Source organism: Pantherophis guttatus, chromosome 5 (genome assembly GCF_059756535.1).
Source record: "Pantherophis guttatus breed Tessera chromosome 5, ASM5975653v1, whole genome shotgun sequence".
Classification (NCBI taxonomy): domain Eukaryota; kingdom Metazoa; phylum Chordata; class Lepidosauria; order Squamata; family Colubridae; genus Pantherophis; species Pantherophis guttatus.
The window spans coordinates 101,210,737-101,237,754 of NC_142067.1; the positions used below are offsets into that span (position 1 = coordinate 101,210,737).

General features: G+C 34.5%; 1 protein-coding gene and 1 long non-coding RNA gene across 7 annotated transcripts in view; one reads left to right on the forward strand and one right to left on the reverse strand.

The window, feature by feature from the left end:
• The window catches only part of LOC117666262 (uncharacterized), a 37,853-nt gene extending 20,760 nt beyond the window's left edge, over positions 1 to 17,093 (forward strand). Inside the window, exons 3-5 of one of the 2 annotated variants that reach the window (XR_004591700.2) lie at positions 3,847 to 3,990; positions 4,886 to 4,995; positions 15,150 to 17,093. This is a non-coding gene — a long non-coding RNA (uncharacterized LOC117666262). The remainder of the gene's footprint in view (positions 1 to 3,846; positions 3,991 to 4,885; positions 4,996 to 15,149) is intronic. The other variant, XR_004591703.2, reaches the window with a different exon arrangement.
• The window catches only part of ARHGEF7 (Rho guanine nucleotide exchange factor 7), an 88,520-nt gene that overhangs the window by 14,166 nt on the left and 47,336 nt on the right, over positions 1 to 27,018 (reverse strand). For 3 of the 5 annotated variants that reach the window (XR_004591697.3, XM_034418732.3, XM_087895436.1), the window contains exons 10-18: positions 22,039 to 22,177; positions 20,916 to 20,975; positions 20,216 to 20,362; positions 19,551 to 19,637; positions 18,130 to 18,208; positions 16,911 to 17,050; positions 15,687 to 15,911; positions 14,894 to 14,987; positions 12,665 to 12,754 (exon numbers count right to left, since the gene is read on the reverse strand). Coding sequence is in view for 4 of the 5 variants with exons in the window: in XM_034418732.3 (XP_034274623.1) it covers positions 12,665 to 12,754; positions 14,894 to 14,987; positions 15,687 to 15,911; positions 16,911 to 17,050; positions 18,130 to 18,208; positions 19,551 to 19,637; positions 20,216 to 20,362; positions 20,916 to 20,975; positions 22,039 to 22,177 (1,061 nt within the window). In the remaining variant the exon portion in view is untranslated. Of the gene's footprint in view, positions 1 to 4,835; positions 5,013 to 12,186; positions 12,221 to 12,664; positions 12,755 to 14,893; positions 14,988 to 15,686; positions 15,912 to 16,910; positions 17,051 to 18,129; positions 18,209 to 19,550; positions 19,638 to 20,215; positions 20,363 to 20,915; positions 20,976 to 22,038; positions 22,178 to 27,018 lie in introns of all 5 variants that reach the window. The other 2 variants (XM_034418773.3, XM_034418745.3) reach the window with 2 other exon arrangements.

Sequence of the window (27,018 nt, forward strand, 5' to 3'; positions counted from 1 at the left end):
AAGATATTTTAAATATCTATTTGCACATTGATTTTCTATTCATTTCATTCTACTTACAGTGGCTGTTTCACCTTCTAATCAACCATCTTCAATGTTTAGCTATGAACATTTTCTTGTGAAAATGACCATGTAACTAAGCAGATATATTAGACACCATTTTAAGGCAAACAAGATTACCAAATATTCTTTATTACTAAGAATGAAACTGGGCATAGACTCAATAAAAGTTAATAAAATTCAATGCCTGATCATATGCATGCTTACTCATAAACACTGCCATTTGATAATTACTAAATAAATATATAAATGATTGCAGCATCATAACAATATACATTGCTAATATTGTATATTTACAATAATAGCTCCTAATACTTTGATAATTCAAAAAATAATTTCTCAGATAAAGTTACATTCTTTTCATGTTAGGAAATGGCATGCCCATCTTTTCTTCTTCAAACTCAACAACATAGATGAGCTGTAATTTATCTTAACTCTTAAGAAAGAAAGAAGCAAATATAAAATCAGTTTATCAAACAGGCTTGATTTCAACATGGTTAAATTAACCACAGCTAGTTTTATAATTTGGACAAAACAATTAAAAAATACTTCAAAATGGTACCCAGACCATAAGTCCCTAACTGATGATGTTCACATAGAAAACAAACAAGGCAATTGTTTTAGTATAGAGGGGTTGCCAACCCCTCAGGATAACTGAATGTCTACATAACTGAATCTTGGGCAGTTACCCTGGTTCACACAAGTAGAAAGTTTAAGAACAAAGATATAGTCAGTAATTACTTTACCAATCCAGGTAGCATGCTGATAATCTTACAAATATTAAAGAGCCCATTTGTGAACATGCCTCAATCCAATTTCTCAGAGATGCACGTTGGCACTACCATATGTACAAATCCTCCCTCTTTCATTTGGAACTGTACTGTGAATGTAATTCTGCTTACCCCATTAATAAACTACTGAAATAACACTCAGAAAATATATATTCCCTGGACTCCATACAAGTGTCTCACACTTCAAAGAACTGACCCATGTCAAATGTGTGCAAGTCTTCCATATGAGATGTTCAATACACTTGTTTGGACTAACAAAAAAAGACTAGCTTTTCTCTGATGGCATGCCCATCTTTTCTTTTTCAAACTCAACAATGTCATCTGAACATAAATGAACTGTAATTCATCTTAACTCTTAAGAAAGAAAGAAGCAAATATAAAATCAGTTTATCAAACAGGCTTGATTTCACTAACATGGTTAAATTAACCACAGCTAGTTTTATAATTTGGACAAAACGATTTAAAAAATTAATTTAAGTTTTCTACTTTGCAGTTTGGGGGGGGGGGACAGAACAGGGAAGATTTACCTTGTTTTACTAATGCATTTGAATGAAATCAATGAGATTCTCATCTATAACATTAGAAATTAATTCTGTAAAAAACAAATTTTAAGTAAGCTAAAAGTCTGAAATCTAACAAAAATCTGTTTCAGCATGAAATAATTCCTCAAAATACAGAAAGCAGCTACTCAGGTATACTCAGGTCCTAAATTAATTATTTTATTTTTGGTTTCCATTCTGGTCACCTTCAAAAGATTATTTTAAGAAAACAATATTTTAAACCAGTCTGCTTTTTCTCTTATTTCTTTTTCTTTTTTGGCATAGTAACTTCAATAAAAGCATAAACTAGTAAATACAAAATGTATTAAAATGTACATAACAAATACTTTAAAAAAAGAGTAAAACACTTCAGCTGTTATAAGCTACCACACAGTTAAATACAAACTGTACAATACAATGCACATTCAGATATACATCTATATTTGCTTTCAAAAGTCTATAACTTACTTTTCCATTCACAAATAAAATGCAAAGTCTCTCTCTCTCTCTTTATATATACATATATTTTTATATCACTATGTACACAATATATTGTGTTTTGGCGAGATGATACAAAACACAAAATTAATATAGATTAGAATTATTACAGTAAATACGAATTGAATGACAATACCATTTAAGCCATGTGAAAAGGACCCACAACGGTTCACACTTACTTTCTAATTCTTAACTCATTCATTATAAATACTGACTGTACATTCCATAACATAAAGTACTCAGTGTTATCATACAGGTTCCATAAAAATAATAACTAAAAATTCGGGCTGAATACAGTACAACAATGTTAACACTAGAAAGTTTTTTTTTAATGCTGTTGCATTAGAATTTCAAATCCATCAAAACAGCCAGCAGTCTCCAACAGCAAAAACACCAATAGGGAACTTTAACAATATAGTTACACTGAAGAAAACTATTGTAAAGATCCCATCCTATGGTTCACAGTTGTTGTAATAATTAATTGTGGGAAATTATCAGAATTTAAACATTTTGAATAAACATTCTGAAAAAGAATACAAAGCTTTAGAGCAGCCACAGTAATTCAAATTTGTAATACATCATAAAAACAATAGATTTTACCCATTGTAAAAAAAAATACTTTCAAAGCCAAAACACTTTTGATTAATGACAGCATTGACCTATAATTCAGTATTATTCATTGTATTTTTAATTTAAAAAAACTATGAATAATATTGAACTTTATTAAACTTTTATTAAAGTTTGAAAATGTAAGAGTTAAGGAGGCTTACAAAGCGTTCACCCACATGGAATACACAAACATTCCCATATCAGTGTGTCTTCACAGCAGAAACTAGATTTTATACAGCAAAAGCATATAATTTCCTAACTTTTTGTATGTATGAAAAGCAGCAAGGAAGGATACATCTGCGCAGGAAAACAGCAAGGGAGGCCATTAACTCCTTTGCCCAGTCATTTTCACACTCAAGTTGCTTCTTTTCAGGTGTTCGTAATGGAAAGATACTGTGTTTGAAAAGGAAACCAGGCCCAATGGAAAGGATTAGGAATCTCATTTCCTAATCGAACCCTAATCCCAATGCTACTGGAAGATTCATAATAATTTAATGCCACATTAATTGGAGCTTTGCAGAACAGAAGCCACCGCCTCTAAGGACTGCTATTGTTGATTCATCTCTGTGGGTTACAGTAACTTAATCTGCTCTTAGCTTCTTTTGGGCTGTACAGTGGTTCAGTTCCCTGTTTTATTAAGCCATTTTGGAGGCAGTGATAGTTATTTAGGTCAGCAATGTAGCACAAATGACATTTTGTGCCTAGGTTCCCAATTCACTAACCCATCAATTATTTCATGGCTAGCAGGTAAATATGTTAGCTTAGGCTTTTATTTAAAAACATGTATTTATGAGATGATTTATGTAGAATTAAAGTCAAATAATTTTACATTTACTTTCTCCGTATATCAGCTCAAATACCTGCTTCTATTAACCAATGTACTATCTAATCTCCAAGCAGTCAAATTGTGTGCATATTTACAGGTTCAAGATCTGTGGCATTCTAAGGACTGGTACTCTGAGGTGTACCAAGCAGCAACAATTGGTCTATTTGATTAAATTTATTTAAGTGGTAACTTAAATTGCTGAACTGAAAAAGTGATTTGATAAATTCAGTATTTTTGAAAAATAATGTTTTTAAGATTTTTGTACCAATTGAAATACTATTAGACTGCTTTCTTTTCTACAATGAATTCTGGCAATGATTTTATACAGCAGACCTCTCATGAAATATTAAGGCCTTTTGTTAATGAGCTAAACACAGAAAACATTGCAAAACTTTGCAAGAGTATTACTGACGGAAATTTGGATGGCTTTTAAAAGTGTGCTTATAGAGAAATTAATAGAGTTTTATTTACATTTCAATGACAAAGCAAACTACGAAAATATACCCCTGCTGTTCAATTTTAACAGAATGGGCTTAAATTGCCAGTAGGAACATATGACTTTGGCACTTCCAAAATCTGGATGCTTGGGACTTTCTTTTCCCGCCCAAGAAAATGTATAACTTGCTTATCTTCAGACAGAAATTAGCCTATCTCCTTGTAGTACAATACAGTAAGTGACCTATGATTTATTATTGTACACTTATGTCATAAAATCTATATTTAACATGCCAGCTACAGTTCAATGTAATATTGCAGCTCAGAGAAATTTGCAAATATTCTAGTGCATTGTTTTATGTTGAGCTGGCTGCACAATTTCTTGAATGTTTCATTTCTTTACCTTAGCAAAAATCATAGTAAAACTCAACTTGCTCTCAGAACAATGTTTCGCAGTCCTGAAGCTTTCCATGCTTAGTTTTTATTCTTTCAAAATTTAAGAAATGTAGGTAGAATGATGCAGTATTAATTAGTAATATACTAAATCTGCTTGTTGTTTTTTAAAAAAATAACTTAGACATTTATCACAAACATCAAAATATGATGTTCTCATTTCAGGCAGTTTTGGTTTCTGTGGTGGGAGGTTTTTTTTAGCTGCTATGGTTAGTTTATTCTTAAGTCATTTGTTTTGCTTAAAATATGTATGAACCTAAACACTGTAAGGCTTAATAATTTTTATGTGAATGGCACAAGTACTGTTTCAAGATGCAAGTATACAGTATATTGCAAGAATCAGGGTGGGGGGAGAAGTGTGTAGATATACCGAAATCTTAAAAAGAGTAAACCATTCATAGCTACATACCAATACTTGAATCTTAATATAAAAAGATACCATAAATGTAGAAGGTGTGACTGAAGTCAGAAGTTTCTCCAAAAGATTGTTAAAATATCACATTAAAAGAGACAAAGAACTTCAAGAAAACATCTAAGAAAAGCAAGCTGTGATACAACAAGCATTTGTTAAGAAAAGCTCAGAAGTGCATTAGTTCTGATGAGAGATATAGGAGCAACAGCTCTTACGAGATGTAGAGCCCATTCTGTAACTATGAGCTGTCCATATACTGTCATAGTCAGAGTCTTCAGAGAGGTCGGAAGGCTCCAAACGAGAAAGGCTACTGCGACGACCCAAGGAATCTAGACTGGATTGGTCATCATCAGCCAAGACGTGATTATGCATCAGGTCAGTGCCTTGCCATGCTAAGGATGTATAGGTGAAATGAAAGGGAGGATGGAGACAGGCAGAGGTGTGATGAGGAGGACGACATACAGGATAAGCCACAACCAAACAGATGAAAATAAAAGCAAAAGGTGATGGGAAGAAAAGGAAAAGAGAAAATATTGTTAAAAAAGCACCAAATCTTTTAAATCCCTATTTTGGTTGGGTTTTATCTACAAAATATATTTGGCATATACATTTAAAGACGAAAAAAAGGGAACTCTCTGAATTTGACTCTCTTGCTTAGAATGTGCATTTGCTTTCATGTTGCTTTTAATGTTCTAAGAAACCATGACTGTAACATGAAGGTTTTTTTAAAGTGGGGGAAACTATTACATTAGGGTTTTTAAAAAAGTCTTTTGAATCAATTCTTAAAGTTGGGCTAGATCATATTTCCAGAAGAAAAAAAAATCTGCTCAAGAATGCCGGTATCAACTTCCCCCAACTTGCAACTTGAGACATTGGGAATACAATACATCTGGAGAATGTGCAGATTGAAAAAAAAAATACTACCTACTAGCCATATTTAGTACATTTCCCCTTATAAGCCAATTTTGATCATAGCTTTCTTTATACATCTGTATCTGGTATAATTCCCGGGGGGGGGGGGGGACTAGAAAAATGTCCTTATGAAAAAGGAAATTAATGACTAGGAGTTGTTAGCATTTTGCCATTCTACACAAAATTCCTATCAGAAATTACTGTCTTATTTTTATAAGTACTTATTTTTATAGAAATATTCCAGACCAGAAGCACAGGAGAAAAAATTTAACTTGTTCAGGAACTTTTAATTTAAAGAGAATGTGCCAATATGAGAGAAACAACTTTCAAACTGAAAAATGCCAAGAGAAACTGAAAACTATTTATGCAAATAACTAATACTAATCAGCTTGATTTAATTAAAGTAAAGACATAAGACACTTAGGACCAATTTGCATATACAGTCAGTGTCCAAAATAGTTGTACCCAGGCATTATCCATATAGTTTCAGCTTTTTAGTGACACTAATATGAACTCTTCAACAAAGAAGGCTTGCAGTAGTTAAAACTGTAAGTTATATGGGGAAATGTGCTCACCACATAGAATTGCCTCATTCTCCTTAGGCTCTCAATCTATTTCTATAGGCTGTACATGTGAACAGGGCCATTTGAGACTCCCCTAAATGTTTCTGTCACTTCTATAGAAGATGGAGTTGGGCATGGGTGAAACAAAACCAGACAATTCACTGTGATATTTAGGACAAGCTACTATTGAGCTTAATGGAACTGGATTTTCTTACTGCTTTTCCAATCCTTTCAAAATTATATAAAGGCCTTTTCACATGATAGTAGCTTACAGGCCTATAATTGAAATCCTGAAATTATCTGTTCAATGAAGACACATATTGTCCACATATAATGAAGGAAAAAGACCATCCTGTTTCAGGAGAAAAAATATGGATATTAGCTGTCCCTATTTCCTTACAAAGTGAAATACATCAAAAACAAGAAGTGCAGGAAAGATTTACAGGAGAGGAAAGAAACAAAGAACAGGAAAGCTGAAAACAATTCATAAAACAAGTAATAGGGTAGCCCCTACTAACTAGTTATTCTTGGATGGATATCGTCATGGTAGTGCAGGACTTTAGGCTTTTGGTTCTGAGATATTCAAAATCATCTCAGAAGAAGGCAATGCACAACACTACTGTTTCCAGAAACAATTACATGAGTGAATACTGTATGTCCATGTAATCATAAGGAGTTGAGCTACACTTGCCCTCTACAGGATGCTATGTAAGCTCTCCTGTGTTGGAGATCCATATAAATAGATTCAAATAAATAATTAACATAAAAATCTTAAATATACAATGAACTAATAAAGCAGTTTAATCCAAAAAATGTAACATCTCTTTAAAAATAAGAGACTAGTGGCATGTGCAATCATATTCCATATGATAATTTTAATTTATTCCCCATGCAAAAGTATTTCTTTTGTCCCATCAAAAAGGTGAAACTCAGGAAAGATTATGTGTGGATTGTGTTCAAAGAAACAGAATATTCTTATCTTGTGAAAAGGCCCATAGAGATACAGTTATATGCAGAGGTTTAAGCATCATGCTCAAATTGTATGACTCCTTAAAGCTGACACAACTCTCCATGGAACAAAATTAAAAATGACATATCTTGAATGTATACTTGCTATTTAAAATAGAACAGTGAATATGACAGGTACAGAAGTTTGGGTGTCTTTCCAGACATTTTTTGTAACCTGCCTTTGGCAGAAATAACAGCTTTCAAATATTTCTGGTAGCCTAACGTAATATGTACAGTGACACCTTAGCATTCAATTGCTTCAAAACTTGTTGAATTTGGTTTTCGACGAATTTTGAAGCAGAAATCTTGACCCATTACTCATCTTTCTCCCAGTAGTCAATGCACAAGGAAGAACCTGCTGATGCCAGGTGCCTCATGACTCACTATTTCTTCCAGATGAAATTGTGGGTCACGTGATAAGTCACACGGCTTTTCAGTATTCATCGGTTTTAGTATTCATTGGATCTTTCAGAGTAAATTATCAACGAGTACCAAGGTACCACTATATAGCGTTTTATAAGTAAAAATAGGTTGGATAAGTTAGCACGACAATGTACCAAAACATACTTTCAGTCCATTAAGGGAGGCCAGTCAAGAACTAGGCACTGCAGGAATTCTAGGATGCTACTTATTATTGTAAAGGACATAATCCTGAAATCCAGCCAGAATTACTTTCTGCCTCTTTTATACCAAGCAGACTCAAGATAGGGTTGAATTTCCTTCCCAAACTTTCTCCTTTCCCAGAGTTCAGTTTTGTCTTATTTTTCCTTAACTGCTCCTGCATGTCTTCTTCAAGGTTATCTATGCATTTATCTATATTCAAAGCAACCAAGAAGCAGTCACAGGAAAGGAAGAAAAATAATTTATATACTATACTATGTCTTTAGTAAAAATCTTTGGGCCAATCTCAAACATGCAACCCATGTAAGAGACCTAAGAACATTTTTGAGCTAGAGAAGTTATGTAAGGAAGAGTGAGAAGAAAGGAACCCTGACACGTAAAGCATTAACAGAGAGAGTATTAGCTGACTACACACATTTGAAAACTTACAGGAAGAGTGTAGCAAGTTTTGCATTTGCCATATTCACTTTTTTCATTCTGAATTAGTAAACAAGTATCCATAAATAGTACAGATACATTCAATTTCACAGAAAAATGTCATTTACTTCTTACAGTAGAGAGTTACATGCATCAATTTCTGTTCCCTCGGGGATTCAGCAAATTGTACAGTTTCACCAGGTTACCTAAACTTTTGCATACAACTGTTGTCAAGCTAGAACAGAGATTTAAAACAAGAAACAGATCAAAGGAAAGCCATCTGCTAGTACTTCTCTCCAAATCTCCTCTCTCTCAAGTTATTTTCCAAATAATGTTTCTCTATATGAAAATTTAAAAGTATCTTCTATCCTACCTCTTATGGTTTGCCCTGTCATGCTGAATTTGCTTTTCCCAGCAGCACCTCCAAAATGACAAAAGGATGATGCTACTAGCAGAATTACCAGATCTGCACTTTGAGGAACAGAGCAACATAGAGGTAAAGAGACACTAAAGCAGTGTTTCTCAACCTTGGTAGCTTGAAGATGGGTGGACTTCAACTCCCAGAATCCCTGGGAGTTGAAGTCCACCCATCTTCAAGCTATCAAGGTTGAGAAACACTGCACTAAAGGATACTGAAACATGATCTAATCTCCTGGACTCATAATGAATTTATTTACAATGCCCAATCTCTTAAAATACAGTTAAGTATTTAGGAACTATTACATACAAACCAGCCAATCTTCCCAACGTACAAGGCCAACTCCACTTGCTTTTGTGAAGTTCTGTTAAATTGTATGGGGGTAGATTTTAAAAATAATAGTTTAAACAAAATCAGCAATCTTGAAAAAAGAAGCCGTGCAACAAATTGCTATTATCATTTTCCATTGCAGAGAAACACAAATGAAAGCAGTAGATTTTTTGATGTATGCAATGAAATTTCTTGCACTATGTATACTTATAAAATATACATAGAAAGGGGAAAACAGCAAAAAGCATTTTGCACTAGTTCTGTGTCTCAGTAAGGACACACTTGCATGAACTAAAAAGAATATGCTCACATAAGACTTCTCTCACCTTATACATATTGGTATATAAAAATATATTTAAATGACAAGCACCAACTTAGCACAGTTGTACCATTTGAAGCATTATCAATTCATCTTGTCCCACTCAGTTCAGTCATCTATAGAATCATAATAACTTTCAGTTAATTGTAGGGGTAGCATCAAATTAAATAATAATGTCTGATTTAGAAGAGAATTATAAAAAGGCCCGTACAAGAAGACATAAAATCAGTGACAATTTTATAGCAATGAGTACCAATCATGCGTGCCTATGGTTCCATAACAATACAAAATATTTTATTAAGGTTCTAGGGGGGGAAAAAACCTCTCAGTAAAGCAAAAGTAATTCTAGAATAATTAACCCTATTATTAAAAGGTCAAATTCAATTCACAGGATACACAAAAGAGCTTTAAGTGATGTTTTAAAAAACAAAACAAAAGTTAACTGTCAAATATTAGCACATAAATTATTGTCTACAATGCATATTGTCTAAAATCTAAAACCAAAATAAGAATTAGAGAGATTTACTGGACAAAAAAACCCTATCAATGTCTGTATTGATTTCTTCCTGTACAGACCAACTTTGACTATTCTGAAGAAAAAACAGCCTTAACTGCCGACCACTTTCATCATTAATGGCAAAACTGTGCAAACTGATTCAAATCAAGAAGAGTATTTCTTAGGTACAGGTTATGCATGCGGGCAGATTGTCCGATTAGGTGCAATGCTTTACTTACAACACAGGATCTCCACCACTGCAGCCTTGTTTAAGATTAAAATAACCTGGGTCCCTAAGACATAGTGAAAGTTGAGCATGTATCTGAGTAACTGAAAATAGCAGCTTTGCTCAATATATAAAATGTTAAAAAGTATAGAAATAAAAAAATACTATTAATAACTATAATAAAAGCAATTTTTGCTATAGATGGATTTTTCTATCATATGTCTCATTACCATTTTTGATAGAAACAACCATAGTAAGCCAGATTTTGGGGAACCCTGACTTACCATGAATGAGCCATGTGTTAATTAATACAGTTGTTCACTCTCACTTGGCTACTCCTACTAGCTTAAGCAGATAAATAAATCAACAATTGTTCGTTTAGCACAAAGCTTAGGGTTAGGACTTAAAAAAAAAGATAAATGAATAAAAGGCTGCACTGGTGGCAGATGAATCCTTGGAAGACAATTGGAGCTATATCTGTTATGCCTCCTTTCTTATACAGTACAAACACAACCACAAGAACACATTCACTAATGCAACGCAGACAGAGCCTGATCCAAATTGTTGGTTCACCATTGCTAACTGTAATGGTAAAACAACAAGCAGGAAGTGTGGGGGAGGGGGCTCCTTGACCCTCCACAATGTTATCAAAACTATGTAACTTGAAGGCTGCCTTTCTGCAATTAAGCATGTTAATTAAACCTTGAACCTTGTTGTGCAGTTTTTTATACAAATCATAATGGTACGTTAGGGGTTAACAGTTTAGAAATTCTAGTTTGCACAGAATGTAAAAAAAATCTAAGCCAAGTTTTCAAATTAGATAATAAAATTAAAGTATTTCGGAAATGTTCAGGAAGACACTGACTCAGAGCTCATACATAGTAAGCCGAAATTTCCCAGAATAGTGGTCCATCATTCTTAGTTTAAGCAGAACTTTAAAAAACAACATTTAAAAGGTAAACCATATCAAACCATACGAAGCATTTAATATTTACTATTATAAGAAAGATTTGGCTTAAATAAATTAAAAACAACCGAATCAGTCAAGCAAGATTTATTCCCCATCTATACTATTTGAAAACTTGTATGTGTCTAGCTAAGCGGCAACCCTCGCCAATTTTGAAAAACTAAGCAAGGCCATATCCAGTTGGATGAAAAACCAGGAAAGATCCTAAAAGTAAAAAAGCAAAGTCCTGTAAGAAGGCAAAGGAAACCACTTTTACATTAAGAAAATTACATGGATAAGTCTAAGATTTGATTTTCATTCAAAAGAGACTACCTTTACTTAAATATTGCTATAGTAAACACATATTTAGGGTTGAGTTTGGAAACTTCTACGATGACTTTATCATCCATGTTTACTACTATTAAATTAAGAATACATAATTATTATACATAAGCATTAGATTAGAACAGAACTGTTCAGAGTGATGATTCTCACTTTACAGCAAAAAAAGACATATATTCTCAGCAGAAACATTATCCATGCAGTATCAGGAACTCTATTCATTTTCTGTGGGAGTGAGCTCTTTTCAGTCCAGAGAAACCGCTCAATGTATTCCACGATGCAGTAGAGAGGTGAAAGAAAGTCCTAGAAAAGCCTTCCCCAACCTGTTGTCCTCCAAATTTACTGGATTCAGTTCCCATTGCCAAAGCAGTATCAGTAGCACAGGGGTGAAATTCAGCAGCTTCTGACAGGTTCTGGAGAACCAGTAGTGGAAATTTTGAGCAGTTCAGAGAACCAGCAGTGGAAATTTTGAGTAGTTCGGAGAATTGGCAAATACCACCTCTGGCTGGCCCCAGGGTGGGGAGGTAATGGGGATTTTGCAGTATCCTTCCCCTGGAGTGGGGAGGGAATGGGGATTTTGCAGTATCCTTCCCCTGGAGTGGGGTGGGAATGGAGATTTTGCAACATCCTTCCCCTGGAGTGGGGTGGGAACGGAGATTTTGCAGTATCCTTCCCCTGCCACACCTGCCAAGCCACATCACACCCACCAAGCCAGACCCACAGAACCGGTAATAAAAAAAATTGGATTTCACCACTGCAATAACCATACTGCACATTCATTCAACAAATCTGGAGAACACTAGATTAGAAGAAAATGCTTGTGAAACACTTTCACTGCATAAGAACATGGTCTGAAATCTGGCTCATAGGACAAAGGGAAAGGCATGATGTTGACAGTGGCATTCATTCAGCTGTCTCACAATAAAAATGGTGGTGCTTGTGAGCCGATCAAGAAAATGCGTACCTACCTTTTTGACTGTCAAGTAAAGAATGCCTCCAATTCTAAACCAAAAAGAAACTATGCCTTAGGTATTAAAATGTTTGCAAGAACATTTTTTTTAATTAGAAAAGTAAACAACAAAGCCTAATAACCTTTCAGTAAGTACAACTGAATGGTTTAATGAGATGGTGAATGCGCTAAAAATGAACATCTAAAACTAAATCGTTAGCATGTATTATTCAAGAAATTCAGTAAGATATCATAGCAGTGTTGCCATCACGTACATTTCTTACTGCTAAATCTGGGAATCGCAAAGCACTTCTAAAAGATCAGTGCAAACACACATTTGCTCAAGTTCCTAATGAATTTATTTATGTACTATTTTCATCACTTATACCTCACTTTTCAGACCATACAGACCACTGACAACAGTAAAAACAAAATTTAGCAAACAATTGCTAGATGGCTAAGATAGTTTTTCTATTCATATTTTTAAAAAAACTTACTTGAGTTTAATGTTTGACGTGTTTTGGCACTTGTACAATAAGCTTCAATGACTTTTAGAATCTGAGCATCTTCTTCTAATGCAGCTGTACCTATTAAATATCCAGAAGATATTAATTTAACATTACAATTATGCTGGATACTGACATTCATAATAAACACTGTGATTAATGATTTATAGTTATGCAGTCATTAAGTGAAACATCATGTGATCCCAATTTGCAATTTTACTGCTGGCTTTTCTATTGACTCTTGCTTGTCAGAAGCTGGCTGTGAAATGTGCAAATGGTGATAATATGACTGCAGGATGCTGCAACAATCACGAAGGCTCACTGGTAGCAAAGGGCCCAAATCGCATGACCCCCAGGGATGCTGCAACAGTTGTAAGTGCAAGGATCAGTTGTAAAGTTACTTTTTCAGTGCCATCACAACTTCAAACGCTTTCTAAACAGGGCAGCTGATTACAAGGAGTACCTGTAATCATAGCTGTTTCTGAAGTGTCTTATCACAGTAATGATGATGATGATGATGATAGGATTTTGGATTTGGCAATAGTAGCTTTCTATATCTTGACATAGTAAGCCATTTTATAACTGTTTAATAGGTGAAGATATGAATTATCAATCTGCTGACACACATAATTCAAGAGAGCCAGCAAATAAATTAAGGAAATTTAGATATCTATTGCTTTTCATTTTTTTCAAATTGGGAAACTATGATTTAACTATGATATAAACTATCATAGTTATGATATAAATTTTATATGCTATGTTATTCCTATTATTTTATTAAATAATAGTTATAAGACTCTTGGTAGTATAAATCACACATGGCATAAAAGATTTTGAAAAATCCAGAGTAAAAGATAAGCAGAAGTCAAATTACAATTGGCAAACAATCTAAAAACAGAACACTTCAAACAAGAAAATTAAGATAACATCACCTTAACTAAATTTAGGACACTCCGAAAGAGCGGTCTTAACCAGCTTCTGAAAAGCAGTAGGAACTGGGACAAATCAAATTCCATACTGTGGGCCAATAATGAGGAAACATTCTTTAACTTCTTCCTAATTTCATGGAAGCTAGGAATCACAAACACAAATCCCATCTTGGGATTTGTATCTTAGGTTGATACTAACTGAAAAAAACTATCCTGAAGTATCTCAACACTAAGTCACATAGTATTTTATCATCTGTAAATAGCACTGTAAATTGTTCCTGGAATCCTACTGGTGATAGGTCCAGGGCCCATATCACAAGTCTAATGTACTCCTCAAAAGCTGAGGGAACAAAACTGAATTCTGTAGTTGTGCTACCTAACCCTAACCCTAACCTTCTTTAGTTTTAATTGGTGTTTTAAACAACAACCTTTTCCCAAAGGTGCTTTTTCCAAAAGGCAACTGGACTTTATTGGAGGAACCCCCCACCCCCTTTGAAAATGTTTCACTTCTTACCAAGAAGCTTTTTTCAATTCTAAATGACTGGTGGGGAATGGAAGGATTTATATTCTTTTCAGCCATCTGCTCATTAGCACTGTTGAGAGTAGTTGAAGCCACTTGGGGTTTTATCTGTATCCTCAGAGTCATCTGAATCAGAGTGTAAAGGAGTGGAACTTTCTTCGGACTGCTGATTCAGGTGACTCTGAGGATACAGATAAAAAGCACCTCTGAGACAACCATGACCTGGATGATTGAGACTCTCCACAGACCATAGTCCCTCCACTTCCCCTAAGAACTTTTATATTAGAACAGTCCTGTTTAGGAGAATAACTCCTTTCTGGCTATAAAAATATAGCTGTTTTATTAAACTAATCCTGAATTAAGTAATTTTAAAATTTGCCCATCAAATTTTACTTTTTACTAGTCAATACTAATTTATTGGAGTTTAACATCTAAGGATCTTTTTAATGTTATGCCTAGATAATTAATAATAATAATTATTCCCTATAAAAGGGAATTAATCTTTCTCATTTGTTAGCAACAATTTCATGAAAGGGCATGCTACATAGAGGGAGAAAGAAGACAATAAATGGAATATTGTATGAGATACAGTCATATTACATAACAAGATCTATCTTGTTATGTCATAGGAAATGGCATTACAGATAGAAAAATACAGCCATATTACAGGACTTAATAAAACAAATAATTCATATGTGTTAGATTACCATGATGCATAGTGCACAAAAAAGAACTGCAGTTTTCTCTCTCATCCCTCCAAAGTATACTTACTTTTTCTCAGAGCAAATTCTTCTTCTGATGGTTTCCGTTCTGGTTTTCGCTTGGGCAACAGCTTTTTCATGGTTTTAGGGCTTTTGCTGAGATCCTGTTTGGAAATTCATGGGAAATTCTAGCTCTAATTAGTTTGAATGTCTTGGTCCTAAACCCACTGTTTAAAATCAGCTAAAACTTTATTAAGTATGAGGAGAGTTATTGCCAGAATAAGAAAGACATACTATGCAAGATCATGATTGGTTTATCATTTCAGGGAGGAGACAAGCCAATCTGATATGGTAAGATGGATCAAGAAAGTAAGTTGAAGAGTTTGTTTCGACCACAATCCAAGATGTCTTAGATGAGCTCCAAAGAAAATGCAGCCCAATTCTAACCATATGAAAGCACTAAGAGACCCATTTGATTGCTTTTAAGAATTTTTGTTGGATGAAGCTTGAGGTATCTTTGTGGATGCAACACTGAATACGATAAAACATCAAACTCAGAACTTTAGTTTTAAATAATTTAACTGCTGCTAGGACATAGTTGTAACCATATAGGCTTCATTATTGCATATACATTTCTTACTATAAAAACATAAACCACCAATGATTCTCTGCTGATGACACTATTCTTAGGAGCATTGCATTCAGAATGAAAATTCTCCTATCAAAATCATATCCATCTCTTCATAATTATATGTGACTTGATGTTGGATGAAGGCTAGTTCAAAAGTTTTGTAAAGTTGCAAAGAATGTACATGGATAGAATTAAAAACAAGCAAGTTCTTTCATGGGATATTCATTCTCACCTCTTTATAACAGAGCGCTGCTGAAGGCCTTAATGGAGGTGCAGGTCGTAAACAGCTCAAACTCCATGGCTTAGAAGTTTTAGGCGGCTCCAGTGGTCCCCAGTTTATAGTGGTGTGAGGTGTCCCATGATGTGAAGGGTGTGGAAGGGTATGATAGACAGGAGTCATCGGCATTTGCTTGCTATCTGCATGCTTGCTAGATGGTGTTACAGGATGAGATGGAAGCTGCCCATTTGAACAACAGAGTCAGAAAGGACCAAAAAAATGAATACAATGAATATCATTGGATTATGGATTTTGGCACTATTCTCATGAACAATTACTCTACCTTATTTATGCTAAACTAGTAAGTAAAATGTAAAGGACTCCCTGCAGATTTTACTCTGCTAGTTATTTCTGACTATAGGAGGTGGTGCACATCTCCATTTCAAAGCCCTTGAGCCAGTGCTGTCCAAAGACATTTCTGTAGTCATGTGGCCAACATGACATCATGGAGCACTCTTACCTACTCACTGAAGTGGTATCTACCCACATTTGCATGCTTTTGAACTGTTAGGTTGGCAGGAACTTGGGCGAGGACAGGTCATGTGGCACTCAGGTCTTGAACCTGGGCTGCCAACTTTCGACCCTAGCATCTTAACCACTAAGCCGCCATGCCGCCCTGATAAATTAGTTATTACCTGTACTATTAAATATGCAGCACGAACATGCAATGCTATATGTACTGGAATTTATGTTTCCTTCAACTCTGTTGCATACAAATATTAACAATGAGTTAATTATATAAATACATTTGTCAGTATTTTGACCCATGTATATATTACTGAAACTTTGTAGATCAAGCAAATGATATAGCTACTTTCCATGAGAGTATTACTGGTCCACAAAAGGGTAAAGTCAATAAGGAAAATAACCGTGCATATTTTTTCTCAGCTTGGATGACTTTTGTCAGAAGACATCAGCAAAGCAGCAAGAGGTTTGGCTACAATTTTCACAATCCTTTCTTACATAAATAAATCACAATCAGAAATCATTTCACCAATTATTTATTCAATTTAAAATTCTACTGCTAAATAGTAATTTTATCATTGCAATTTAATTATCAGCTTGTGTCAAGCTACAGTTGTAGTTATAATATAAAAATGTTTTCTTCAGTAGTTCCTTCATAATAGGTTGGGCCTCTTTAATTTATATGTAGTGGACTAAAGACAGATGTCCTCTTACCGTATGAGAAGGAACAGAATGTGGTTTAATTGCAGGAGTCCCAACAGTTGTTACTTTCGTTTGTTTCTGCAGATGATCTACCCACTCATGCAAATCTTGTTGATTATTACAAGATACCAATATCCGCTCTATCATATTGCCTAGAACCAAATAGAAAATGCTGAACAAAAAAAGTAAAAGAAATAACTACCCTTTTAAAAGTATATAATGCTGAATTGTTGTATAAGGTATAGCAAATACGCATAGATCTTAATCCTTCTATACTTATGCAATACATTAGGTGTCTTCTCCACATTTTGGTACAAGAATTTGTGATAACCATAGTACCAAATTTATGTTCCTGTTTCCAAGAATTCTGAATATGTGTAATATCTGGCTTTAAGATTTGTGAGAAGGTTACAAGTGTACATTCATGCCTGGAACATCTTTGCTGGAGGTTGCCTTATTGACACTTACTTGACCTTTAAGATGATGGCCATTTCTTATATTCATCAGTAAATCTTAGAAAAATAGTAGTTGCTCAATTTGGTAATCTGCAGAAAACCTGCCAGTACGTTTTCAAATACAGGCCAAAGTTTTTTCTTCTAAAATCCTAAAAAACTCAAATGGTACTTATTCCTATAATGCAAGATCAGCTAAAAAAGTTATGTTCCAAATGCTACTGTACCTCTGTTAGGCCATTAATGATTTGAGAGAAGATTATTTCCTACAATGCCCTAATTTCTTCAATGCTTTTATAACATATCTTTCTCTAAGCCTACAAATTAAGTCGAGTTTATTCTAGCTGTTGATAATATACTTCTATAAATTTTAGATTAGTTTACATTCTAGGATTTTTTTAGTTGCAATGAACCCTATCTTCAGTTCGTATTCAAAGAGAAAATAAACATAGTACATTTGAACTAAATAAATTTAAGTGGGATGATGCAAAACTAGAGTGAGAGTTTATACTACTAAATTGCTGCTTAGCAATTTAGCAATAAAGACTTAGCAGACTTCCAACAGGTTTAGAAAAGCCTTTCTTCTGCCTGAAAAAACTATGGAGTTACAATACCCATGTACACCAGCCTGTTAGACCAGTGGACATGCTTGCTGAAGATTATGGAGTTGAAGAAAACCAAGATGGAGAACAGTAATTTAGAAAATGAACAAATCCCAATTCTGGTAACATTGTTTGCTGCATATTCACAAAAAAGCCCAGAATGAACAAAAACATTACCTGATATTTCAAACGCATTTCTGTGATTTTCACTATCTTCCAGTTTTGTGATGGTCATCCCTGTTAATGGAAGCTTTCCCTAAAAGCAAATGCACCATTATTATTTCAATTAATTCATCAAATATTACTGAATAATAAAACATACAGAAGAAATTTTATCATAATTGAAATTAACACATATACATTCTGATACTGAAGAAAGTTCTAGATGCCTAGACATGATGTTTAATTATATATTTATGCACCTAAAAAGCCTTTACTTGCAAAAATGCCATAGCAAGATCTTAGTTAAATGATACAAATGGTTCAACAGTTTGAAATAATAGTTTAGATCACATATAATTATACAGCAGCATTTGGAACTTAACTTTCTCAGCTGATCTTGCATTATAAGAGTTGGTTAGTTTCTCTCTAATAATACAGGTTTACATATTGGGATAAGCAGCACAGAAAGATGGTCAGAAGAGCCATGGTGAGGGCGGGGAATAGTTTTGATTGCATTCTTGATGCTGGAATAAGCAACATCCAATATATTCTCACCTCTGGTTGAAAAAGTATGTGTGAGTTTGGACTAATATTTCTAACACCTTGTTCTGGAGCACCAGTTGTCTTCAGAGCTGTGTCCTAAGTCAGCTGTTGCTCACCCTGCTGACCCATGACTGTTGTGAGAGGTTTGCTACAAACCATATTGTGAAGTATGCGGATGATTCAACAATAGCGGGCCTCATTCAGGATGATAATGAGGCTGATTACTGGAAGGAGGTAGAGAGCTTGATGAACTGCTGTAATAAAAACTGCCTGGTTTTAAATGTAGTTTTCATTGTTGATTTCAGTAAAGGCAGGCACAGCCATACTCCTCTGTGTATTAACAATTCAACTATGGAGGTGGTTGGTAATACAAATTTTTTAGGTGTGCAGCTGATGAGCAGGTTAGTTTGGACTACAGTGAGACATTGGTGAAGTGGGCACAGCAGCCCCTGCATTTTCTGCGTTGTATGAGAAGAGCATATCTTCCTTCCCCTGTCCTTGCCACTTTCTATAGAGCCGTGATGGCGAACCTATAAAACGTGTGCCACAGGTGGCACGGGGAGCCATCTCTGTGGGCACACGAGCTGACGCCCAGGTCAGCTCCACCGCGCATGCCCGCCATCCAGCTGATTTTCGGATCTCTGCCGGGAGACCCATGCGCATGCGTGGGGGGTAGGGGGGGTCAAGCGCACATGCAAGGGGGTGGGGGGTGCACCGCCCCCCCCGTGCCCTGTTTTTAGTTCCAGGAGGTTTCAGGGAGGCCTGGTTGCACAAAAATGGGGCGTGTGGGGGAGCATTAGAATTTCTTTTTTAGTGTGTTCACAGAATAAAGTGACAATAAAGATTATTTTATCACATCCCAGAGAGTAAAATTGTACTGAAGCGTCTATTACCTGGTAAATAAAGCCACTCATCCTTGGGCTGGCAGACAACATCAGCAAAATGTTAGGAAAGAGAAGAAGGTATCTTTCATTTTTTTCCTTATTAGAAAGAAGAAAAACCAGTAACATATGAAAATCAGATTAAGGCAAGGTTAAATAAAATGCAGATAAACAAATGAGATGGCAATCACAATACTTCTCAAATCATCATTATTAAACCAGCACCACATTAGACATCTCTAGAACAAAAGAGGCTAAGAGATTTTTAGGACAAACTCCCTATAGAGAATGTAATCTTATTTGAAAGAAAAGGCAAGAACACTTGTTTCAGACAGAGAAGTACTGATTTTTTAATAAAAGAAAATGACGTCTATTACTATTATGATAAAATGTTTATTTCTAAAAGACTTCATTCCTCTAGTAAATGTGAAATTCAAAATATCATTTTAATGGCATAAATAAGACAAAGATGAGGCATTTTTAAAGAAGACACTCAAAAACGCTACAAGTAACTATTTTGAAGGGGCAAATGTGTTGTATTGACTCTTCTCTCTAGATTGACTGATTGAGTGTATTTTTAAGGCCACCCACTTGCCAAATGATTCTGAATGGCTCAGAAGAATTAAAAACAGTAAAAACAATTCTGGTACTAGTAGTATAAGTAAAACCTGCCATACCTCACTGCCAGCACACTGAATCATGACTTGTGACATGTAAATTACAGTTCCTAATGTTTTAATGTCTTCTCCTTCCCAGCACCGGATGGCTTCAGTTAATATCTGGAGTTCAAGTTCTTTTCTTTTCCGTACTTCTTGGCACTGTGCCTATAGAACCAGAATAAAATATCACTACGTCATATAACTAGAGTAGCTATGAATAGTTGTTTTAGTACAGGTAGTTCTTGACTTACGACCATAATTGACACCAAAATTTCTGTTGCTATGTGAGACAGTTGTCAAGTGAGTTTTGCCCTGTTGTATGACCTTTCTTGCCACAGTTATTAAGTAAATCACCACAGTTACTAAGTTAGTAACACAATTGTTAAGTGGATCTGGCTTCCCCATTGATTTTGCTTGTCAGAAGGTTGCAAAAGATCACCACACAATACTGCAACCATCATAAAATATGAGTCAATTTTGTTTAACAACTGTAGTAAAAAAATGACTGTAAAATTGGATGTGACTCACTTAATAACCACCTTGCTTAACAACCAAAAGTCCCAATTATGGTCATAAGTCTAGGATTGCCTATAATGGAAGTGTCCGTGTTTTATTTCACCATGGATATGCTTTGTTAACTTTTTTCTTTGCTACCACTCCAAAGAAAATGGACTTCAAAAGCTACTGCTCTGTTTTTTGAGTTCTACAAATTACTTACAGAAAGATTTTTGAAAGCTGTCATGGATTTCTGAATGTCTGGTCGGTCAGGATGATAATCCTAAAAGAAAATTCAAAGGAAATGGCTTTTCAACTTGTTTTGGAATTTATTTATTTATTTTATTTATTTATTTTGGAATTAATGTCATTTCTGTTAATACTGGATTAAACACTTAAGAAACTTTCCTCTTAACTACTTTGATTTAAGCAACTAATCTCTAAATAAGATCATGCCAACAAGAAACAAATAATTTTGCAAGAAAGTTTTTTCTTGATAGGAACCAATTTTATGAATGTTTATCTTTTCCTATAAAAATACTATTTAGACTGTAGTCTTAGAAGAGAAAATAAAACTTGGGCACTGTCAATTTTTCAAGACATAATGATGTAAATCAATATAAAACAATTAAGAATATGCTTAATGGCACAATGTGCCAAAATTCTCAAATTGAATATTTAAGTTTAAAACTAAGATTATACGCACATTCAACTATATTAAACTAAAGCTCTTAATTCTACGTTTAATACTGAAGACTCAGCCTTCAAGCAATAGTAAATAATATCTAGCAGATAAACCGACTGACTGTGTATTGTATAATAAAACTGCAATGGGACACTGCAGAATAAACTAAATGAGCTTTAGCATGGGAATATATGAAAAATATATGCTTCACAATTCTCTCTTGAGCTGATTAACATTCAACTATCAAACATGTTCAATCATCTCTTCCTAATCTTGCAAAAGCATGAAAGAAAGACACAAAATGTAGGAAAACGGGAAAAAAACAGAAACAGCCCAGTGGCATTTTTACTGCATATTTCTACAGTGCAGTTTCATAGTTCTGAATCATAGATGCAAAGTAAAACTGGCTTTACTCTTGTGTTATAGATTTCACAAGTCAACTAAAGTGAGCATTAGTTTAGGATCAGAATGTATTACTTTGTCTTTGAAAATACAGTCAACCTTAAACATATAATCTAGCATTCCCAATTACTTCTATGATCTCAGAGGAATAAGAACAAAGTACTGTACTTTGTTATCAATCATCTTCGAAATGCTATTTTAAGATGTTTGTCGAATCACTATTAAACTGGAATGTAAATGCTGTGAGGATATACTGTACCTCCATGTGTCTTTCAAGCTCTTTGAGTAATGTGGGATATTTATCTAGACGCATAAAAGGTTTGCTCAGGCCTGTGGTCAGTACAAGAATCCCAGGACTGTTGGCTCCTTTTAGCTCCATGAATTCTCCTAACTCTTCACTGTATATACAAAAAGAAAAATAAACAAATAAACATTTGAAGTTTAAATGGGGAATTGCAGCCAGCCATACCTGTGAGAAATTTTCAAAAATATTCCAGTACAGTATCTTCTATATGTAGAGCTGCACAATATTGCAGCATGCTGTGGCTTGTTCCAAATGACAAGTCAACAGAATTAGAGCATACCGTCTGACTATTCCCCCCAAAATCAATAGCTATGACTCAGCCTTCATTTATTTAGTGCAAAACTAGGCCACCCACAATACTAGTGCTTTAAATCTCCTTCAAATCTTTTTTATGCAACCTGGGGAAAATGGGGCGGGGAGGAGACCAAGCTTTCAATGGAAGTGGAGGGTCAAGAACTGGAAAATCCTGAACCCTGCCTGCTTTGCATCTTCCACGCACCCTCTATTTTAACATCCCAAGACTGATCACCTTTTAAAAACAATAACGCAAAAAAAAAAAAAAAATCTGCTTTAAAAAAAACTGTCAATATTTCCATGAAGAAAAGAGGTAGAGAAGATGAACAGGCTTTATTCTCTAATATTTTCATGACCAAGACAGTTCCCTCTCTGTCAGTAACTATTTTGATTCTTCAGCTAATGAAATTGAATCCACTTTTTATGAAAATATAATATAATATAATAATATATCTCCAAAACATAAGGTGATCTACACCACTAACAAAAATCATGAATATATTCTGAAAAGTTTATATCATACCATTTTAACAAAAAGTTTTATTATGCACAGAACTGTGATTTTATATTTACATAAAACATTAAATACTTAAAGCACAATTTTGATTTACATATTCACTATTTCAATTTGTTTTTCTTGTGAAAGAACTTTACTTTGAGATTCAATATGAATCTTGGTATCTACAGAGATTTAATCACACAAGAAAATCTGTTTCCTTAGATGATTATTCTGTTCACAAAATTAATGTGTATATAGTTTTAAATCATAGCTATTTTAACAAAGACTTTACGTGAGAAGCATTAAACAGAAAATTCACAATATACTGGACTAAAACAGAAAACAGAAAAATAAGATAAAACCAATTCTTTAGTTGCACAAATAGATCCCTATGATACAAAAAATAAATTACAACGTATCATTTACTCAAAGCAGGTTAGCTACATAGAATAAATAAGCACATTATGACTACTGGCTAATACAGAATTACTGACCTGGTACAGTAGATCTTTGCTATCTAAATAGCCCTCATCATTTCCCACTGTTAAGTTCTACACTCTTAGAACTATTTATTAATCCTCTAAAATCACTGACACTTACTGTATTTCTGAATGCATGTATACAGAACTGTAATTTTTAAAAAGAGCTAAAGAAACCAATGAATTAAAACTTAAGTTAAACTTGTCCTCCAAATTAAATCTAATCAATTGTCATTTTAAGGTATAAAATTGCTACAAATCAAAAAGAATGTTTTAAACCTCCAAGTACTTTCATCAGAAATCAGTCAGTAAACAATAGAACAAGAATAAATATAATTATAAACAAGTGCAAAACACTCAAAGCCATAACTTACACTTCCAGTTCCTGCCTATAATACATAGAACATGAACTCTCAGAACTGAAAGGTCTAAAGATGTCACATAGACAATGCATGCTCAAGACCCTCCAGCAAATCTTTGACTCACTAAAGGAACTGAGCTCTTGACTGCCGTTCCACACTGAATGCCTTATTCTGAGGCTGTTGCTTCAAGTATGACATCACCCTATATTAGCAGCCCTTGGGAAACCACATGAGGGAGGGACAATAGATTGTCTGCCTCAGATGCTTATCGGGATCCCACACGCCAATTAATCTCTCATAAGTGTGATTTTTCCAAGCTTCCCATTTTGAAATTTGATATTAAAAGCAATGAAACTAATGCAATAGTCATGTCTAATTAAGCTCCAGCTCTATTATCTAAGTTTATGCAACTATAGTTGAAGAAAACAGCAATGGTGTCTATTTACAGATAGGATTGTTACTTTGAAGCAATACATCTGCAATATTGTATGTTTTATATCTTATTCTTAGTTGTATTAATTTTTGATCAATTATATGCTATCAAATAATATTTTACTCCTGGCAGCCATAATAACAATTAAAATAATGCTTTTTTTTTTTTTTTTTGGTATACTAGCTTTTATACCCGGGTTTCCCTAGGAAACATATTACAATAAAATCATAGCATAAAATGTTTGAAAATATACACTAAGACATGTGCAAAGTATATCTTTTCTTCAAAATATTCTATTAACAGTACTTTCATAGGCAGCCAATTCATCTCAGACAATTAAACTGGCTGGCTTGATGACAGCCCTTATAATATAAACAACAGAATCCCTGAAGTGAAAAATAATGCAGGTGTCCTGTTAGGATGGCTGCATGGAAGTGCTTTTATTAGAAAAATCTGGACAGAAATCCTTCCCAGCCAAACCTATTTGCATTTGTATTGTGCTCAATCAATCAATCAATCAGAATGTTAAATTTACACAGTCACAGAATTTGAGGGAAAATTTCTATAAAATGTTTTATAGGTGGCATCTAGATCCTAAGAAATTGTCATGTATGTATCCTAATGTTCAACCAAAATGTTGGAGATGTGATTGCTTAGATGCTACATATTATCATATATGGTGGACCTGCAAGAAAGTAAAGGCTTTCTGGATAAAAATTTGGTGGGTTATGCAAAATGTTTTGAAGAAAAAAATCCAATTTTCTCCTCAATTGTTTTTACTGGGTATAGTTAAGGGCTTTTCAGTGGGTGAAACAAAATTGATATTGTATATGGTGACAGCAGCTAGGTTACTGATTGGTCAATATTGGAAAAGGGATGTTGTGCCTACAATTCAAGAATGGACTTTGAAAGTGGCCAGTTTTGCAGAAATGGCGAAGATATCAGCATACTTAAAAGACCGGACTCAAGAGACTTATGCATGGGAGTGGAAGAAATGGATAGATTATGTGCAGAATAAATACCAAACTAGGAAGTACCAGATAGTTTTAGCTGAATGTTGTGTAGAAATGTATAGTATATAGGGGGTAAAATAGCTAAATGTTATGTAGAAATGTATAGTACACAGGGGGAGAATAGAAGGGTGGTAAAGTATGATATAATATAATGTGGATGGATTTCACCTTGGGGAAGTCATGGGAGAAGGGGAGGGTTAGGGAGGGAAAGGGGGGGGGAAATGGGAAAATTTGTATCTGTAAAACTTTTTCAATAAAAAAAATCAATCAATCAATTATTATTTGTTTGTTTGTTTGTTTGTTTATTATTTTCAATTATTTATTTATCAATTATTACAATTTTAGGTACCAGAAAAGGCAATGTTCTGGTATCTTTCTAAATTCTAGAATGGCCACCAGGCAAAATTCTAAATTGAACATGAAATAACTTCATTTAATGGCTGTTAAAGCAAGTTCAGCTACTTGCTACTAACTCTTAAATTCACAGCACAATCACATTAAAAGAACTCTTTACAGACACACTTTTGATAACAATGACAATGCTACCATGAACATTACTAGCAGGGAATCTTTAGAAAAAGTAATTTTTTCCACAAACTTCAAAACTACCTTGGTGTACATAAATACCAGCACTTTTTCCAACAATCAACTGTTACCAAAAATAAAATCTTAGCCCCACTTGCAATAATAGCATGCTGCTGAGAAATCTCTTCATGCAGTAACTTGAAAAGGTTTTTTAAAAATACATAACAGCAAGAAGAATAAAAACAGTTGCACTAGATCAGACCAAAGGGCCCACAAGCTCCCATGCAGCCTCTGATAGTGGCTAACCAGATTCTTCTAGAAAGTGCACAAAAAGGCTTTAAGGCAATAATCCTTCTGCTATTCCCTTCCAAATATTTGGTATTCTGTGGCATTCAGCCTCTGAACTGCAGTGTTCTTCATAGTCATTTCTTTGTTTTAATTATTTATAAATTATCTCTCAAACTACAGTATTTTTCCAAGGGAACATACAAAATATAACATTAAAAAATTAAAGTAATAATATTAAATGCAAAGACATGCCCAAACTCAAATAAAATATTACTTCAACCAGCCATTCTACTATAAGATCTAAAAACAGATTTTCTATCATGTATTTATTAGATCTCTACCATCCATAAAAGCCATCAAAATGTTGCTTTAAATGTTTTAAAAGACATAGGCAGAAGACGATGAAAACCAAATGAAACACTAAGTAATTTAAAAGGCTAAAAATAGAGAGAATGCTAGCTTAAAAAAACTCTAAATGAAAAAAAAAACGTCCATTGTTGGTAACATTTGAGAAGGCCTTTTCCCACCCAGTTAACAAACTGGGCTTCTAAAAATGCCTATTGTCTCCAAAAAGAAATCTCTCTTGTAGATCGTAACTAGAATGTTTCATAAATTATCCTAAAACAACAAAACTGCTAACCTAAGCTTTTAAAACAGAATGGAAAAAACTTTTAATGCTTGGTTTAAAAAATAGGAAAGAGACCACTATCTCATATCCAGTGGTGGGTTTCAAAATTTTTTACTACTGGTTATGGGGGTGTGGCTTAGTGGGCGTGGCATTGCTTGATGGGCATGGCTTGGTGGGCGTGGCAGGGGAAGGATGCTGTAAAATCTCTATTCCCACCCCACTCCAGGGGAAGGATACTTTAAATCTCCATTCCCTCCCCATTCCAGAGGAAGGTTACTGCAAAATCCCCATTTCCTCCCGATCAGCTGGGACTTGGGAGGCAGAGAATAGATGGGGCGGGGCCAGTCAGCATTTTTTCTAGCGGTTCTCCAAACTACTCAAAATTTCCACTACCGGTTCTCCAGAACTGGTCAG